Below are 20,600 nucleotides of genomic sequence, written 5' to 3' on the forward strand. Positions count from 1 at the left end.
TGTGTGTGTGTGTGTGTGTGTGTGTGTGTGTGTGTGTGTGTGTGTGTGTGTGTGTGTGTGTGTGTGTGTGCGCATTCTGTACAAGGAAATACACAGACTTAGAAGAAAAAAGACTTAGAAGAAAAACCTGAAATATTGCAATGTAAATATTGAGTGTGTGTGTGTGTGTGTGTGTGTGTGTGTGTGTGTGTGTGTGTGTGTGTGTGCTGCAGGTGTGAGTAGGCGTGTGTATGAGTGACAGAATAAAAGGCTGGAAAGAGACCACACATCTACACTCACGCCATGGCATCACCTCCAGGACCTCTAGCTCTTCTCATCACGCTGCTTCTGCTGCCCACAGGTAGGACACAACACACACACACATGCACACGCACACGCACACGCACACACACACACACACACACACACACACACACACACACACATGCACACGCACACGCACACGCACACACATACACACACATACACAGAGCCCAAATGAAGCCAGATAAAGAAGAGAGTCACCGGGGCATCTTCAGATGTGGATAGTTTACTGTTTTAATGGGCAAGTGCCAAGACAAATGTTTCGACATACTCAGGTAGTATATACCTGAGTATAGAGTATACAGACTGAATTTGTCATTGTTGATCATACATCGATTTTCATCTTAGATGAATTTGACACTTCTGGAAAAAATACTGAGGACATGTCCTCTGTGTCCTCAATGGTAGTTATGACCATGCTGCCAATCATGCCAGGCCTGCCAGCCACGCTCCTAATAATGGGCAGTCATTGGTAAGCAGTTAGCGCGTCAGACTTGAAGCACAAAGGTGGCCGCTTCGACTCCCGACCCGCCAGGTTGGCTGGGGGAGTAATTAACCAGTGCTCTCCTCCATCCTCCTCCATGACTGAAGTACCCTGAGCATGGTACCATCCCGCTGCACTGCTCCCTTGGGGCGTCATTGGGGGCTACCCCCTTGCACGGGTGAGGCATGCATGCGAATTCGTTGTGTGCAGTGTGCACTTGTTTGCTGTGAAATGCTGTGTCACAATTACAATGGCAGTTGGAGTTTCTCAGGTGGGCTTTCACTTAACGAATAGTTTGTAAAACTTACACTCGGCTATGTGTACAATCAAACTTAACAATAATAAAGAATCCGACCTATTGTTATAACCAATACACATACACTTTGTTATCTATGTTTTCAGATAACATTGACATGTGAAATGTTTCTGAAGTGTGTGTGTATGTTTTGTGTTTCAGGATCCAATTCTCAGCTGGATGGTGAGTGCACACACACACACACACACACACGCATGCACACCCTATGTAACATCCTGACCTGAGCATAATTTGCAAATATTTGTCTGAATGCATCAGGCATCTTCCACACACATACACACGCTGATGCTTTTATTATGTGGCTCTTCTCCTGTAGTGTGCGGGCAAGCTCCCCTGAACACCAAGATAGTGGGGGGTGCGGATGCTCCAGAAGGGGCGTGGCCATGGCAGGCCAGCCTACATCACACTTCATTCGGTGGCCACTTCTGTGGAGGATCCCTCATCAACAGCCAATGGGTTCTGACCGCCGCCCACTGCTTCACCAGGTGAGATAAGTATTAGGTGCGATCGAGATATCGTAACGGCTGTATCCACATTTAGACAGCAATGCATTCTGGCTCAAAAAGTTGCATGACGGTTAGATTTCCTGTCAAACGTAAAAATTTCAGTGATGTTGCGTCGACGAGGTGACATGTCACATGGTGTCAAACTATCGCGGGATGAATGCGACTGCAGTCAGATCTTGCAACCTCTGCAGTTGCTTATCCCCTTCAACGCTCGCCTGCAGACTGCCTCCGAGGTCACGCACCCATGAACTGGTTGGTCAACAACTCACTCACGTGTGTATATGAGTCTTGTCTCACACCCCTACACAAGTTTGCGCAGGTCCCCACTTCAGCTCCTCCTCACTGCCTGTCCCCCCACTCCTCACACGTGGTGTGTTAGTAGAGCAAACTGGTGCGAGCTCATCGTCTCGTTCATATTTGTGACCGACTTTAAATGCGCTGTATTTAATGACACCCACATGGTGACAAGTTCTCGCTCACGTGCTTCGTCTATGTTGGTCGACAGCAACAAAGTCGTCTGGGGCTACTGATATAAACACTCAAATACACAAATATAGTGATAAACGGACATTTTCCTCCCTCCGTTTCCCGAAATACCTTTCTTCTCACACCATTGTCGAATCCGTATGAATAGTTCATCATAACAGTCCAGAGATGCTATATACTTACAATTGGTCAATAATTGAGGGAGGAGTAGCGATTTTATTCAATTTCACAAAATTCAAAATGGCGGGAAAACTATCCAGGCGGAAAATGACGTCATGGGGTGTGTTGGATTCGTCTTGGCCCAAGGATTCCAGGGAATCCAAGGTTCAAAAGTTACAGGCAGAAATGTACCTGCAACTTTGACCTGCTGGTGGCGCTAGAGCTTTGGGGCTGGGGACCTATAAATCACTGTGATTAATGCTGAGGCTAGCCCTAATATGTGTGCCGATTTTCATAACTTTCCTATGTATGGTTCTATGGGCTGCCATAGACTTGCAGAGGGAGATCCGTAATAATAATAATGAGAAAACCTACTAACTCTCAAGGGGCCTTCGCCAGCTTCGCTGCTTGGCCCCTACAATTGGCATTTGGGGTGTGCCCTCTCGCCTTAAACCACAGAGCCACTCTCAGAAGGAGACGGAGGTAGCCTGGTGAACCAGCGCCACCCGCTGGACGGCAAAATGTTTAGTCTGGTTTATCAGGCTAAGACGGAGGGCATTTCTCAAAAGTCTAGTGCGCACACTTCTAAGTGTATCAACCTAATTAGTCACGCCCAGTGATTGGATACTCTTTGGTGAACTCTGTAGACTATCCAATCACTGGGCGTAACTAATAAAAAGTGTGATCGACTGCCACTCCACTCGAGATCTACTGGTAGACCACGATCGACTGGTTGGGCACCCCTGCTCTAGAGGATGTTAAATCAATGAATTAACACTGTGTTTTTCTCCTTCTGCAGCATTACCGCCACAGGACTAACGGTCTACCTCGGTCGACAGACTCAGGAGGGTAACAACACCAATGAGGTTTTGCAGACTGTTTCTCAGATAATCTGTCACCCTGATTATAACAGCGATACCTTCGACAATGACATTTGTCTCCTCCGCCTCGCGTCCAACGTCACCTTCACCAACTTCATCCGGCCCGTCTGCCTGGCTGAGGCTACCAGTTCCTTCCACAGGGACACCACCAGCTGGGTCACAGGATGGGGCACCATCGGGACTGGAGGTGAGATAAGAATAACAATAAAACCAACATACAGTAGCAGCCATTTAGATTTTCCCAGTCCTGTCGAAAGGTGTGCAGCTGGCGTTTGACAGGTTTTAAATTTAAACACGCTCATGATTTAATTGTAAACACGATTCCAAGGTAGCACCATTATATGCCGCTTCTCTCATATATGTATATAATAAAATGGGGGAGAGCAAGCAATTTTAGATGCTACGCCGATATACAGTACAATGTCATGAGCCAACTGTCTGTTTTGATTTCACCTGTTCTTTGAATCTTTTGTTGAAGATGTTCATGTTGGTCACTACTGTAGCTTTAGCTCTGTGGGCAAAGAGTTCTAGCCTGGGCGAAAGCTCCGTCAAACATTCTGGTGAAAGCTAAGAGGAATCCATCTCCATTGAGGATGGGAGATGATTCATTGGAGATCTGAAATTCATTGGAGTTCGGAATTCAAATTAAAATTCAAATTGTGATTTATTAGCACGACTGTTACAATACAGTTTTCCAAAAGCATGCACATAACAAGTGAGTTCTTCGTCACCACTCTCAACTGTTTGCTGATTGTTAGAACAGTGAGTGAACCGAGCTAGGAGGGGTTTTGCCAGACCATGTGCGGAGCCAAACTCTTTCGGTGGAAGGACATATGATAGCATCGCCAGGCTAAAAGAGCTCCCAAGCTTGGCCCTCTACAGAAAGAGCAAAAAGAAATTTTGCTTCTTGGGACAATCACCATTCTGTGCAAGCTCTGCACCAAATACCTCAGAACACTGTTTTGACATAGATGCTTTTTGAAAATATGTATATGCATGCTCATAACAATACAAAAATGATTAAAACATTTTTTTCCACTATAGTATAAAGGTTATGCAAGAAAACACAGAAAGAAAGAAAGAAAGATAGAGAAAGAAAGCAAAAGAAAAACGCAAGTGTGCAACCAGATAAGGCATCATCAGCAGAAACAAAATCAGTAGTAAGTTTCTAGGCACAAGGCAGTTCATATCTACCTTCATTTCTACAATAAAGAATCCTCCAGCTGTGGTTTATAAACTCAATATTAGTGCAAAACATTACTGGCTCAGATCAGTGCTGGGCATTGCGTCATTAGAGGAGACCACAGCTCGACTGAACAATGCCAGTTTGACAGAAAGGTTCTTTGCGCAAAAATTATAGACACACTAACCATTACAAGCCTACAAGAAATGCCACATTTTTGGCAGATGAAACGCACGTCAATGAAATAGTTGCCACATATTCCCCATTGTTTCACTATGCTGGGTCATGCTGGGTATGTTTAACAGAGGTCAGCCAATGGCAGGGTGTCATTGACTGACCTCCATAAAACACGCCAAACATTGTGCATCTGCGAATGTATGTATGAGATCCCTGCGTAAGTTAACAAGAGGCTGCAGTCCTTGCAAGTCATGGTGCCAAAATGTGATGTCTGACGTCTCTTCTAGTGTCCCTCCCCTCACCGCAGACCCTTCAGGAAGTAGACGTGCCTGTCACAGGAAACAGGAACTGCTTCTGCAAATACAGTGTACGGGACATCACCATTACTGACAACATGATCTGTGCTGGACTGGATGAGGGCGGGAAAGACTCCTGTCAGGTAATTTACTATTTACTAGGGGTGTAAGGTTTTTTTTAGGGCTGGGACTCGATTAAAATGTATAATCAAATTAATTTGTAGGCTTTGAAATTGGTTAATTGAATTAATCGCATTTTAATATTTTAGACTCGAGAACAGTGACAAATATTTTTTTTCACATGGATTTTCAATAATTGCAATAAATACGCTTAATCTAAAAATATTATTCATTCTCTCTTCTCATTCACTCTTCTCAATTTTAGCAGACTGTTCACCATCAGGCTTAATACTGCCTATTGTTTTAATTGCATTACTTAATTAATAAAATTGTGTGATTAATTAATCGAAATTAACGCGTTAATGTCCCAGCCCTAGTTTTTTTTTAAATTGTGTATTCTCAGGTAGATTACTAGTAACCTGAACTACCTGTAAAAGTGCCTGCTAGTTGCCTGAGCTGTATGTTTGTGTGCAGGGTGATTCAGGCGGTCCGATGGTGAATAAGCAGGGGGAAAGATGGGTCCAGTCTGGTGTTGTGAGCTTCGGTATCGGCTGCGCTGACGGTAGTTTCCCTGGAGTCTACGCACGTGTGTCCCAGTACCAGAGCTGGATCAACACTCAGATCACCACCAATCAGCCGGGATTCGTCACCTTCACCTCCAGTGGCACCGACGGTGACCTGACTGCCACCTGCTCCGGCCTACCTCCTGTCACCACGACAACCACTGCAACTACCACAACTACAGCTGCAACTGCAACTACCGCACCACCAAGTAAGTCACACCACTAAACCACCAAAATCTAAGCTACAACCATTATAGAGGAATTTCATGTTTACAAATTGTGCTTGTGCACACCAACAAGGGGCAGAAAGGCACCTACCACAACAGAGAAACATTACAAAGCCCTGTTTAAATCTATGGTGTATTCCCTTATGGGTTTTAGTCACGTTTTTCTGAGCACAGTAAACCCATGGTTTAACTATGATTCACCCATGGGTGGACAATGATTTGCCCATGGTTTAACTATGGATGTAACCATGGTTTAACTATAGATTTACCATCATTTAACTATGTACAATTTAACCCTGGTTTTACTATGACAACTAACCATGGTTAATAGTTATCCATTACATTACAGTGAGCTGATGCGTTTTGTATCCGAAGCGACTTACAGGCTATTGGTTACAGTCCCTGGATCAATGTTAGGTGCCTTGCTCAAGGGCACTTCAGCCATGGATGGAGGTGTACGGAATGGTAAGGGCAGGATTCCTGTGATCTACAGTCCAACTCCCTAGCCATTACACCTCGGCTACTCACATGTAGTTATTCAGGGGTTTTGTGTTTTCTTGGGTAACCAAGAAAACCATGGTTCGTGACTATGCACCCCTTCCGCCCACCATGTTTTTTTAAACCATGGTTTTAAAAAAAGGGCCTTTGGGGTGGGCGACCATGGTTTAAAAAAAACATGGTTTGGGGGGAACCATGGTTTATGGCAAAGAGTATACTAGGGTTAAACCATAGTCACAAACCATGGTTGTCATGGTTACACTAAAAACCATGGTTAACTATAATCCCTGGTAAATCTATGGTAAAACCATGATTAGTTTTCATAGTACAACCATGGTTAATCTTTGTAAGGGCTACTACTATGACAGCTACTGTACTAGAACTATGGTTGCTTGATAGTACTTGGAATCACCATGAAATGGTTACTGCATTACAACCATGGTCGATTTTCGTAATGGTAGAGTAATCATGAAATACCATGGTAGAACCATGTTACTACATAAAAATCACAGTAATACCATAGTAAGCCATAGTACAATTATGGTAGGTTCAGAGTACTTAGAGTAACCATGACATACCATGGCAGAACCATGATAATCATAGTAACACCATAATAAACCATGGTCCATTTTCGTAAGGGTTGCTTTTAGTTATTAGCCTACATATTGCTCTTCTGTAACCAAAAACAGCTGATAGACACACTGTCAGCGCATTATCACTTGAAAATGTACACATTTGAGAGAGAGAGCAATCACACACTCATTCGCTCGCTTGCACGCACACACACACACACACACACACACACAAAACCCACAATGACACACACTGATGGTGCTTATGCGACTGATCTTTTGTAGAGTGTGGGAGAGCTCCCCTGAACACACGCATAGTGAACGGGGACAATGCCACAGAAGGGGCATGGCCATGGCAGGCAAGCCTACATGCATTCGGTGGCCATTTCTGTGGAGGATCCCTCATCAACAGCCAATGGGTGCTGACCGCCGCCCACTGCTTCGAAAGGTGAAGTCACTCACACTTCTTCTGCGTACAGACTGCTCTACAGCCCCTGGAGCAATGTGGGGTAAAGGGCCTTGCATAAGGGTACTGCATCAGTGAATATAATAGGGTGTAGGGAGAAGTAAGGGTGGGATTCAAACGTCCAACGCTCGAATTGAAAAACTTACTCCCTACCCATTAGGCCAGTACACTCAGAAATAAAAGATACGGAATATGCAAAAAAAGGAACAAAAGCTCTGTAGCTGTGGCAGTACCCTCAAGGAGGACATCATTGCACCTTAAGGATGGTTACAAATAAGTACATCTTCAGATTGTACAGTACAGAAGTCCTACTAATAGGCACCAATTCCACCTTATCCAAAGCAAACAGTTTTACCTTTTCAATTGATAACTCTCCTGTCTCCCCCTCCCCTCAAGTTAAGAGTTTGGGTGTCATGCTTGATGGCTCTCTATCCTTCCTGTCCCATATTAATAACATCACACGCTCTGCTTACTTCCTTCTTTTCAACATAAACCGTCTCCGTCCCTCTCTCACCCCCCACTCTACCTCCATCCTTGTACATACGTAGTCTTGTCATCTCTCGCATTGATTACTGTAACTCTCTCCTCTTTTGTCTCCCTCAAACACTACTCCACAAGCTCCAACTGGTTCAGAACTCAGCTGCCCGCATCATAACTAAAACCCTTTCCTGTCACTTTATCACCCCTGCACTCCAACATCTCCACTGGCTCCCTATCAAATTTAGAATTCACTTTAAAATACTTCTCCACACCTTCAAGGCTATCCACAATATTCCCCCTCCTTATTTATCTAATCTTATTCACACTGTAAAAAATGCCCGTTGAAATTACGACAAAAAACTATCAAATTGCAACAGTCAGTGACCGTAAAATGTAAAACAGTTTATCTCTGTACTAAATATGGCAAGCCACTATTTAGTCAAAAAGCGCTACATAACTTTATTTTTGACAGGTGTCATATGTAGAAAATACTGGACTGTTCTCTGTAAACGAAGATATTGGAAAACACCGTTAAGTGAGATGAAGTAGTCAAGAAACGGTACATAACTTTATTTTTCACTGGTGTCAATATGTAGAAAATACTGAACTGTTCACTGAAAAGAAAATATTGGAAAATACCGTTAAGTGAAGATGAAGTAGTCAAGAAACGGTACATGACTTTATTTTTCACTGGTGTACACATATGTACACAGCTAATCTGCCAGAGTTAGATTGATCAGAGTTAGACTGGTGTTCAGCCAAAATCTAAACATCAAGAGTTGTAGCAACACTACAGAGTGTTATTTGACTCCTCTGGATCCGAGTTGTTGAGCTAAGAGAGCTAGAGAGTTAATGTTTAACTCCCTAGAGAGTTATGAAAACACGCCTCCCCAATTTCCAAATGTTTTAGCAACATGAGCAGCCATTTTTGTTGAGTCCCCTATAAGTGAACCAAACTCAATCCTCTGTTAGTGAACCAAATTGTGAACCAACAGACAAAGAACTCTGTTCTGCTTTTCTTCACATTGTGTATACTACAAAAAGTAGGTGCTCTTTCTGGTCGTGTTAGGCTTTTTGTCCTCTTTTAGTCCAATAGATCTCTTGTGATTGCACTTGTTCCAGGTGTAACTTGTCAAACCACTGATAGGCTGGTTGTAACAGGCAGAGTTTGATGTCAACACGCTATTTGATTAGTAGCCATCAATGAGTATTAACTTAGAGTACAACCCTTGGCATGTGTTCTAGTTCATCCTGCGAAAAATTCTCCACCGCAATATTTTTTTCCCTTATTGGACTTTGAGGCTTTGCCATCAGAGTTTTCGATTGAGAGGCAAATTGACACAGTAAACCTCTTCAAAATTCAGAATATCTTTTTTTGCATTCCTCCTACCCAACAGAAAGCAATGGAGGTTATAATGAATTAAATATTAATTACTCCACAGAAAACATATTGCCTGTCTGCTTGGCTCCAGGTGCCTCCACGTTGTAGATTTGACAACAATGAAGCTGGCAACTGAATAAACTGTGCAACAGTTAAGGACTGCAAATGGCAACAGTTTGCACATTTTGCATTAATTCACTGTAACTTATTATTTATCCGGTAACAGCCTACAGTTTAGCCTCATTTAATGTGTAAAATATACCTATAGACTAGTATAATCTGAAAAAGTCTACCTGGGACAGTAATCCCTTGATTTAGTCTCTTAGAAGTAGCCCAGTCTATTTGAAACTGTCATTCTACCCCATCCAAATCAATCTATCAATCAATTCCTGACCTCACCTGAGTGCTAAGGGCTGTCATGCAATGATTAACTTACTGCCTGCACCTGTCAAATGCTTAATCACTCGGGTCACATGGTTCACTTGAACATGTATTTAAACAGGGACTGTTGCATTGTACTGCTCACTGGTTGCTAGCTAGCTAGCTGGCTGGCTGGCTGGCTGGCTGGCTGTAAGGCCGGCTGGTCGGCTGGCTGGCTGGCTGGCTGGTCGGCTGGTCGGCTGGTCGGCTGGTCGGCTGGTCGGCTGGTCGGCTGGCCTGCCCTCGCCTCGCCTGGCCTGGCCGGCCCGGTTAGCAGGTCACGTTGTAAGGGTGGCTGCATGGCTTGCTAACTAGCTTGTTTGTTAGCTTGCTTGCCCCGCTAGCTTTGGCCTTCATTTTCCTTAAGGTTATTTTCAGGCCTTTTTAAAATAAAGAATGGATTTGCATACCCTTCATTGATGATACTAGACTGGTCCACCTGCCTGCACTAGACAATCTGGCAATTGGGCATTTATTTAGGTATTTAATTAAGTTGATGTTTATTGGACTCCAATGAGTTGAATCAGTCCAATCAGTTGTCTGTGATTGCAACTCTATAATTGGACTCACCTGAGTATAATCAGTCCAATCAGTTGTCTGATTGTAACTCTATAATTGAACTCACCTGAGTATAATCCGTTTTTACCGTAATTTATTTAATGGTACGTTTTGGCAACCACTGCTGCCATAATTTTACCGTAAAATGTAAAAAATAATAATACCGTTATTTATTTAACGGTAGGCTTTGGCAACCACTGCTGCCATAATTTTACCGTAAAATGTAAAAAGGAAATATACCGTTATTTGTTTAAAGGTAGACTTTGGCAACCACTGCTGCCAGCAATCTACCGTAAGAACAACAGTTCTTTTTTTACTGTGCACATTGCTATTCCTTCCCGCACCCTCCGTTCCTCTTCCTCCATTCTACTCTCTGTCCCCTCTGCCCGTCTCAGCACCATGGGGAACAGAGCTTTCAGTTGCTCTGCTCCTCAGCTGTGGAAGGTGCTTCCCCCTGACCAGTGTTATGCGTGAACGCGTTCAAAAGATTCGTGAACGTTGAACTGAACGCAACACATTTTTTAATAAAGAACTTCAACGTGAATTAGTTCACATTATGTGTCACGAACGGCAGACATCAGTGTAAATGGACTTAGTGCGCAATGCATTGTCCGGCTGAGAATAGTTGAATAACACAGGGCTAGTTATTGCTGCTTACGCACAACGTTACCCGTGATGAATTGCGGCGGAGAAAGAGAGGGAGCGAGAGCGAGAGACAGACTGACAAGCGCTGCATTTTAAAAAAAAAGGCTCGTGGAAGTGATGGCACGGAGACAGACACCGATTCTCCTTATGAACATTTAAACCACCTGCGCAGCAAAAACATGTAAGGACATTCACAACGTCCTTTTAAAAATTCGAAACGTCACATTCAGTTAAAACATCCATCCGGTATGAATGCATGCACGCCCTCGGGTCATAAGTGAGGAAAGGGGGAGAAGACCCCTGCCAAGCCCAAACGCAAATGACACTGCCAGCAGCCTTCAAGAGGTCCGTGGTGGTCTCGGAGCAGGTAGATAAACTGATTATCGACTACTACATTGTGGAAGATGTCCAACCTCTAAACAAAAAACACTGTATCATATGTGTGTTATAAGTGTAGGCTACATAACATAGCCTACAGTTTCCTTCAAAATATATAGGCCTATTTGTGGATTTGACAGGCCTACCTTCATTCAAGAGTTTTGCGCATGTAAATGAATTCATACACAAACAGATAGGCTATATAATATCATATAAAATTATATATAAATATTTCACATTATATATATATAAATACATTATTTATTTATTCTTTTTTTTAAAAATGCTAGTAGATTTCATTGCACTAGGCTAGAACTGGTCTACCTTGTCTGTAAGAGACCCACAATTGCAGTGTCATGAGCAAATGTCTAGTCAGTTTCAAATAATGTATGTTTTCTAGCTCGTGGTGTGAAAAAAGTATTTATTTGAATATCTCACGAAAAAAGTGAAAATGAACTGAACTTTGAACTAGTTCAGAATTAAAATTGTGAACTTTGAACTTGAACTGTTCACTTTGAGCATTTATGAACTGAACTTGAACTAGTTCAGAAAAGCTGTGAACTGGCACATCACTGCCCCTGACATCCGCAATATTGACTCTTTACCCTTGTTCAAATCCAGACTAAAAACTCATCTGTTTCAGCTAGCCTATTCTTAATGATTATTTAACTCTGTTTTGTTTTATTTTATTTTATTTTATTTATTTTCTCTCTCTGTACAGTGTCCTTGAGTTTTTGAGTTGTCCTTGCGCTTTTAAATAAAATGCATTATTATTATTATTATTATTATTATTATTACTATTATTATAAATAAGTAACCCTTCAGTTTGTACCTTTTAGTCACAACTACACTCTCAGAAATGACGGTACGGAATATGCAAAAAAAAAAATTACAAAAGCTCCGTCGCTGTGGCAGTACCCTAAAGACGACATCATTGCACCTTATGGATGGTTACAAATAAGTACTTCTTCAGTTTGTACCTTTTAGTCGCAACTATGTGCCTACCAGGCTACAAAAAGCCCTTCAATCCAGTGGTAAATTCAAAAAGAGGACTTGTTGTATTAGGGAGAGTTCATTTAACTTAAGTTAAACAACAGACAAAATTAAAATTGGAATTGGTGTGAGGAGTAAGTAATTGTCCTGCCCCCATTCCATCCTCCATGATTGAGGTACCCTGATCATGGTACTGCCCACCTCACATCCTGCACCATGACTCAGAGCCATATAGAAACAGAGTCGGGCAATCTCCATTGTGTGCTAGGGCCCACTTCCACATCAGCAAAATTAGCTGTTTAGCGTCTCAGAATTGCTCAGCATTACGAATGTTAGTGCCTAGAAGTGGGCGTAGCACACAGTGTATGCAATGCAGGGAATATGACAAGACTTGCTGTTCGTAGTAATAACTTCAGATAAACATCACAGATGGTAAAACTGTTGTGATTATCATTACTGAGGATATTGATAGTTTACATATTTGTGGTGATTACCCCGCAGTATAGTTCGTTAGTCCTTATTTTTGGCTTTTTATGTGGTGGGTCTATGTTGAGTCTATGGATAGACAGCCGCTTTAGGCACCACCTCGATCTCGTTGAAAGGCGGGGCTGCAATTATTTCCTGGTCCTCCATTTGCACAACTCTCCTTCTATATGGCTCTGCCATGACTGAAACACCCCTAGCATCGCACCACTCTGCCATACTGCTCTCTTGAGGTGCTGTCTAGAGTTGCCATGCATGGGACCTAAATTCTAGCATTTACACTGAAAAGTACTATACCACAATGTAAGTATGACTGTCAGTTGGGCTTGCATGAATCCATTTTAGACAGGATGTTAAACATACATGATTTAATTGGGTGGAAATACTTTCCACAACTTACAGGTAAGTTAATCCAACAGATCCTTTTTATGAGCGTAGTCTCTCTAGGTCGTCCTCAGACGAGCCTTCCATCGTTCCATCCATACATCTTTTCAATTCACTGGTACTCTGAGTTCCTACGTCCTTCTTAAGTATGTCGACATGTGTTAGTGTGGGACGTCCCCTTGACCCGGACCCATGAGACGGTTCCCACAGCACCAGTTTGCTGGCTGCTACCATTCTACTACATATATGCCCAACTTTCAATACGCAACATATTCATGTCTCCACCGGTGGAATCCCCCTTTAATAGTACATTTGTGAAATGTGTACCTGAAAGACCTTAATTGTACCATCACTTTACCTTTATTTCTGAGAGTGTACCTAGGCTACATCAGGGCGTGTCATGTCAATTATGTCAATGACTTAAGTGTTGATATGCTAAGGGCTGAAGGGTTGATATTTTAAGTATTAAGTGTGTATAAATTGAGGTTTTAATGTTGATATCTTAATTATTAAGTATCTTGTCTCCTTCTGCAGAATCACCACCTCAGGGCTAACAGTCTACCTCGGTCGACAGCATCAAGAGGGCAGCAACCCCAACGAGGTTTCCAGGACAGTCTCTGAGATCATCAGCCACCCCGATTATAATAGTGACACCAGTGACAATGACATCTGTCTCCTCCACCTCTCATCCCCCGTCACCTTTACCGACTACATACAGCCCGTTTGCCTGGCTGCATCTGATAGCACCTACAGGGCCGGCACCAATATCTGGGTTACAGGCTGGGGGAGAATCAGGAAAGACGGTCAGATGTGTGTGTGTGTGTGTGTGTGTCAGGGCCGTCGTTAGCCCTATTTTAGGGGGACTTAAGCCATACTTACATTAATATTAGACACCCTAAAATTATTTTGCAAAAAAATAAAAAAAATAATATAATATATATATATATATATATATAAAATATTTTTCCAAAAACAAATGCGGTAAAGCACTGAATACAAACCATCAAGAAGGCAAGTTAATCTGAATACAAGTTACTGTTTACTTATTTATTGTTTAATGCCACTTATAGCCTACTGCACAGCAATAAAAGCAGGGTGTGAAAACAGAAAAGTGTAATTACTTACATGGATGAAATCTCTGACCCAAAGTAGCAGTTTTCACAATACCCATGTAATAAATCCATTTGACATCTTGAAATGATAGTTGAGCTTTAATATTTGTTTTAACAGTTTGAAAACACACATTCACTAATTAAAATAGCTACTAATGGAGTAAAAATGACCTAATATGCAGAATTTTACAAGTAAGGAACATGTTAGAATGAATCACTTCCTGACCACTACTCCTCCTGGAGACGCGCAGTTAGTAACTCCTTAAAGGGACACTATGTGAGATTTTTAGTCGTTTATTTCCAGAATTCATGCTGCCCATTCACTAATGTTACCTTTTTCATGAATACTTACCACCACCATCAAATTCTAAGTATTCACTATGACTGGAAAAATTGCACTTTTCATACATGAAAAGGGGGATCTTCTCCATGGTCCGCCATTTTGAATTTCCAAAAATAGCCATTTTTAGCTGCAAAAATGACTGTACTTGGACCATACTAGAAAATATTTGTTTATTACTTCGTAAACGTTCATGTAAAGATCAAATTTGGCAATAGGCAGCCCAGTTTCAATGAGCAGCATAGTTGCAGTACCTTTTTTGACCATTTCCTGCACAGTGTCCCTTTAAAGCGACAGTACACTTTTTAGTCCTTGTGTAAATGATGCTCTCGGCATAGTAATCTAATCGTTTTAACTTTTGTACATAATATTCATCAGTTTCAACATTTTTAAATGTTTTGATTAGCTTACTGTTTATAAGGAATGTTCATAAAAATGTGAATTTTAAAAACAAATCCACTGTAACTAAAAATTGGTATGGTGCTCTTAAAGTAATTGTTTAAGAACATGCTTTTGCACACCTCTGTAGTTGGGCAGGTGCGTAGGATATCGCAGTGGGGTTGTCATTCAAGTAGGGCTGGGACGATTAATCAACTAATTGTGACTAATCGACTATGAAAATTAGTCGACAAGAATTTTCATAGTCGACTAATCGTTTCATGTAATTCAATGTTTTTCTACTTACTTTACTAATGCTGTATTACTTTATTGAAACCTAAAATTGTCCAGCATGTATGTTGTATCTCGGAGTAAATAAGCTAGTATCATGATTTAAAGCTCATTGTGAGCCCAGGGACCTAATTTTAGCGGTTTATTTCTTTTTTCCCCAATTTCCTTGAAAATTAAAGTGCTAGAGTACTTGAAAAAATAATCGTTTGACTAATCGACTCTTCGAAAAAAGTAGTTTATAGATTAATTGGTAAAAAAAATAATTGTTTAGGACAGCCCTACATTCAAGTGTGATAGAAATCCCACACGCTGTCCATTCCACCAACAAACTTCAATATAAACTTTAACCTGAAGAAGGTCGGATGACCGAAACATTGTATTAAAGTTTGTTAGTGGAATGGACAATGTGCAGGATTTCTTTGCTCTTAAAATAATTAATTCATAGACAAAACCTTAGCAGGTGCGCTGAAAAAATGTCTGCGTGTGCTTCCTCTAAGGCTAAACCACCCCTGTCTCTCAAACATAGTGATGGGCCTGGTGTGTGTGTGTGTGTGTAAAGTGAGTGTGTCTGTGAAGATTCTCATTCATCCAGGTCATGTTGTACAGAGTACAGAGAGTGAATAGACAGCTTAAAGGCATGAATAAAGGTGTTAAAGTGTGTGTGTGTGTGTGTGTGTGTGTGTGTGTGTGTGTGTGTGTGTGTGTGTGTGTGTGTGTGTGTGTGTGTGTGTGTGTGTGTGTGTGTCTCTGTGTAGAGCCTCTGCCCGCTTCCCATGCGTTGCAAGAGGTGGAGGTTCCAGTAGTGGGTGATAGTTCATGCAGGATCCGCTGGAGTTCCATCGTCAGCATCACCAGCAACATGCTTTGCTCAGGACTGACAGGAAAGGGCTTCTGCCAGGTAGGTGCATGCATGCACACACGCGCGCACACACACACACACTATTATTTGTCTATAGTAAAATTCACACAAGTTAAGTGTGCTTTAACTGAGTGGTTGTGCTGAGTCGGAAAACACAAAGTAAAAAGTAGGCTTTGCAAACAAAAAGTGGGCTTGCCTTTTAGGGATCAAAATAGCGTACATGCCTACCTAACTTGCATATTATGAAATATTTGGCATACTTCACTAAACGAAGTGTATGTGATGCGCGCACATCCAGTAAAACAGGTGCTGGATCAAAACAAAAGTGCGTAAAGGAAGAAAGGAAATCCGCACACTGTTACTGCTCACCGATTTATTAGAACACAACGTTTCGACCTCAGGCGGTCTACACCTGACGAAGACCGCCTGAGGTCGAAACGTTGTGTTCTAATAAATCGGTGAGCAGTAACAGTGTGCGGATTTCCTTTCTTCCTTTACTCACTAAATTAGCATTTTTGGATTAGTTAACTGAGCACTCACCTACCTTGTAAAGTCAAAGTGAAATAATAATAATAAAAAAAACGTTTCCACACTTACGTTGGTTATTAAATAATTTATCATAGATAGACCTCAGACAGACCAGTAGAGCTGATTTATATCTTATAATAACAAATAGAGCTGATGTATATCTTATAGTAACAAATGAACCATAATAATAAAAAGTGGAGATGCAAAGATTTCAGCTGCTGTAGCCTGACCTAAACAACTGCTTCCTGTGGCCTATACAACTGCACCCTGTGGCCTGAACGAATCCTTTGTTGGCCTAAACGACTTCCTCTTTCCTAAAACAGTTAAAAGGCTCAATCTCAGCATCCTCACACTCGACTAGAAACAGCACGGATCATGCTATTATCTAGCATGTGTACATTTACAGTAAGGTCATAAGCGGAACATGTACCCGTTTCAGGTTAGGATTTCGGTTCTCTGACCTAATTAATGAAGAAACGGCGCTACCAAAGCTAACTATCAATCACATCCGTATTATTTATTTTTGACAAGCAGCTGGTGGATGTTACTTTATTAGGCCACTGATGACATAAACACCAAACGTTAATGTTACACATTATTGGGGTAGCTTTGAAGATGACTACAGCCATCATGGGTGATTTACCGTTTGAGCCAGAGCTTTAAGATTAGTTAAAGGGGTAGCATGTCATTTTTCCGACGCCTCTTTGGTCCGACGCGTCAATATTCCGAAAATTTCCCATCGATCCTACAGCCCACTAACTCGAAATAATTTAATTAAACCCTTTGCTCCAACCGCTCAATGTTCCGACCAATGGCTGTTTGGGGTTGGTCATTATCCCAGGTCGTATGTCCTGCTTTTCCCGGTGCCAAGTAGACTTCAGCTGCATGCGCTGCGACGAGCCATCTGAGTCGGTCTAGCTGTGCCCTTACCAAAACCACCCCTAAACATAACCTGTCATTAATGCAATGTTGCCAAGTTTTACAATTGTGCCCTACCCAAAACCATTCCTAACCCTAACCTGTCAGTAGGCTATTTCTGAGTTTTAAATTTGTGCCTTGACCAAAACTTTCCCTGAACCTAACCTGTCACAGACAGCAGCATGACCACTGCGCAGGCTGTCAGACTCAGAGAGGATGGTGATCTAAAGCAGCTTTTGGTCGGAACATTGGACTGTCGGGACAAAGGGTTTCATTTTATTGGTAAAAAGTTATCTGAGACTAAGTGCTGTAGGATCAATGGGAAATGTTCGGAACATTGACGCATAGGACCAATGGGGCGTCAGAAAAATGAGCAGACCCCAGTTAAAGGTAGGTAATATGGTGCAGTTTACAACATCCCTATCATTAACCCAGTTGTGAATTTGAGAGCCGAAAACAGCTGAACAACTATGCGCATGACAGTTCAGAAAATGAATACTTGCATTCACAATATTATGAATGGAAAGTGCTTTAATTTATTAGGAGTGAACTACTGCCGCGATTTGCAATCACAGCATAAACCACATAGATATCAGAGCATAGATCCCTGTTACTCATTGCGCGGCGCCTGACTTGGCGGCTCGCAAGGTTATAGAAAAAATATTATAGCCAAACACAATCAACAGACCAGCATTTAAAATCTGCAAAGCCTACATACATATAGGCTACAATGAACACGCATCGCAGTCATCTGCATCACGCCAAGTAGGCAAGGCTATGGGCACGTCTACATCAAGATCTCTTTTTTTCCACCTGGCTGACCCGGCACCCCATGCGTCGTTGTTTATTTACTGACAAATTTGACTCGGGCGCGCGCAGCAAGCCACATTTCCCCTCCGAAGTGAGCCGTGAAAATCAATCACAGATCTTATTTGAAAATGCATTGGCTGTCATTTTTATGGACGTTTGTTCACATTTTCATTGGTGGCTTAGTTTTGCATTATTTTAAAAATAGACGGCTGGGGGTCGTCTATCAGCAGAGAAAAGAGCGCCGAAACTTAACCTAATTCGGCAAACATCCTTCACAACAACGCCACGACACTCAATGGCGGAGACCAATAAATTATCTTGTCCACATCAAACGAGTAATTCCATCATACATTGTGAATGATGCGTGCACGCGCCTGGTGTAACTCTCTCGCGCAGATTGCATTGTTGGTGGCAGGGGCGTAGACAGAAATAATAAAACAGGTGGGCCCAGAAAAAAACGGACGAGTCCAACCTGAAAGCGTGTAGGTAAATAAAACTGCACTCAAAAATGATACTTTGAAATTGAAATCATAGAAATCACAGATGAACCAGACTTTTGGCAAAATGATGAATTATCGCTCAGTGCTATGCCATTAATTATAATTCTATTAGGCAAAAGTTGACTGTCAAGTGTGAATGGGGAGGGCCTGCATGTCAAGTGTCAAGCTGTTCATTTTCGTGCCTGGTGTAACTCTTGCGCAGATTGCGCTCCATGCGGCCCTCCTCCTGTTTTTTTCCCTCCTAATGTGGCTCTTGAGGAAAAAATAGTGAGTATCACTGGCATAGAACGTTTGTCAGCCCCACCCCCTTGGATTACATTTTCGAAGTTGTTATTCCGACCTAGTAAATGTAACCAACGGAATTGGGGCTTAGCCAAAGGCGAATTGGCCTCCCCTGTTCTGCTTCTGTCCTGCTAACAGTTAAAACTGCTTATTGCTGAGTCAAGTGCTGTCTATGCCAAATACAATGTTACCTTATTTTCACCCTATATACTGTATGTTTATTTCTGTGTGTGTGTGTGTGTGTATGCAGGGTGACTCTGGTGGTCCATTGGTGACTAAGGAAGACTCGGCCTGGGTGCAGGGGGGAGTGGTGAGTTTTGGTGTCAACATAGGCTGTGCCCATACCCAGTTCCCTGATGTCTCTGCGCGCGTATCTCAGTATCAGAGCTGGATCTCATCTCGCATCACCACAGATACACCCGAATTTGTCACTGCCACGGCTGGCAACAACGCAGCAAGCACACTCACCCTCACCCTCCTCCTTCTCCTCCTCTGCCCTCTGCTCCTCTCATAAAACACATCCTCCTCTCCTCTCTTCCTCTCATAACTTCCCTCCTCTCCTCTCTCTTTATAAACCATCCAATCATTTCATAACCTGACTATTGCCAGCTGGTATGTTTCGCCTTCGTCTTCACGATATCATCTAGGTACCCTCCAGACGAACGAGGCTCCTTATCAAAAATCCTTGCATGTGATTGGATAAACAATTCGTCCACCATCTTTACTGACTCGTTGATTCAACTCAAACCATGGCTGAATCTCAAATGGTACACTTGTGCACTTCGGGCACTATGTTTCAGTGCGTAACTAATACGACATGCGCACTGAAACATGGACACTGAAGTGCACAAGTGCACCATTTGAGATTCAGCCCCTGACCGAGCTGAGAGTGGCAGGCAGAAGAAGACACATAACGTGGCACTATTGAATCTATCAATTGTATCAATCTATCTATTGAAAAGGCTACCCAGTAACCCTAATTGGATAATTCGTTCAGAAAGGCTCTACCTTTCTAAGTACTCAGACGGTTGTGTGAGGAAACCGGAACGCCCTTGCATGGAGTTTGGCGAAACACAGCCAGATGACGTGAGTCAGGTTTATTGTTTAGCTTGTTTAGGAGTACTGTGTAATATTTCTAGTATATTTCCAGAATCCATGCTGCCCCTTCACAAATATTACCTTACCTCATGAATACTTACACCATCATCAAATTCTAAGTATTCATTATGACTGGAAACATCTTCATACATGAAAGCGGGGATCTTCTCCATTGATCGCCATTTTGAATTTCCAGAAAATAGACACGTTAGCTTCAAAACGTACTGTACTTTGGTCATACTAGTACATTTTGGTTTATTATTTAGTAAATATGAAGTAATATATATTCATAAAATTTTGTAATATGCAGCAGTTTCAATGAGCACCATAGTTGCAATACCTACTCTGACCACCATCCTATACAACAACAACATGTACTTATAGCGCAGTACAGTATTACAACAATGAACACAGTGCACCTTTAAGATCCTCCAGTCAAAGGGCCTTTCTCAAAACCTAGGACAGTGTCCTTCCAAGTGTGTCAGCCTAATTAGTCACGCCCAGTGATTGGATATTCTGTAGAGT

At 42.2% G+C, this 20,600-nt stretch overlaps 1 protein-coding gene across 1 annotated transcript; it reads left to right on the forward strand.

Moving 5' to 3' along the window:
• Positions 1-265: 265 nt before the first annotated feature.
• On the forward strand, positions 266-7,262 carry LOC134466779 (serine protease 27-like). Its single transcript, XM_063220657.1, has 7 exons — positions 266-340; positions 1,245-1,265; positions 1,420-1,588; positions 3,054-3,322; positions 4,783-4,934; positions 5,386-5,683; positions 7,057-7,262. The coding sequence occupies exons 1-7, from the start codon at positions 283-285 to the stop codon at positions 7,221-7,223; spliced, it is 1,134 nt and encodes a 377-aa protein (XP_063076727.1). The 5' UTR covers positions 266-282; the 3' UTR covers positions 7,224-7,262.
• Positions 7,263-20,600: the final 13,338 nt, after the last annotated feature.

The sequence above is a fragment of the Engraulis encrasicolus genome, chromosome 17 (genome assembly GCF_034702125.1).
Source record: "Engraulis encrasicolus isolate BLACKSEA-1 chromosome 17, IST_EnEncr_1.0, whole genome shotgun sequence".
Classification (NCBI taxonomy): Eukaryota; Metazoa; Chordata; class Actinopteri; order Clupeiformes; family Engraulidae; genus Engraulis; species Engraulis encrasicolus.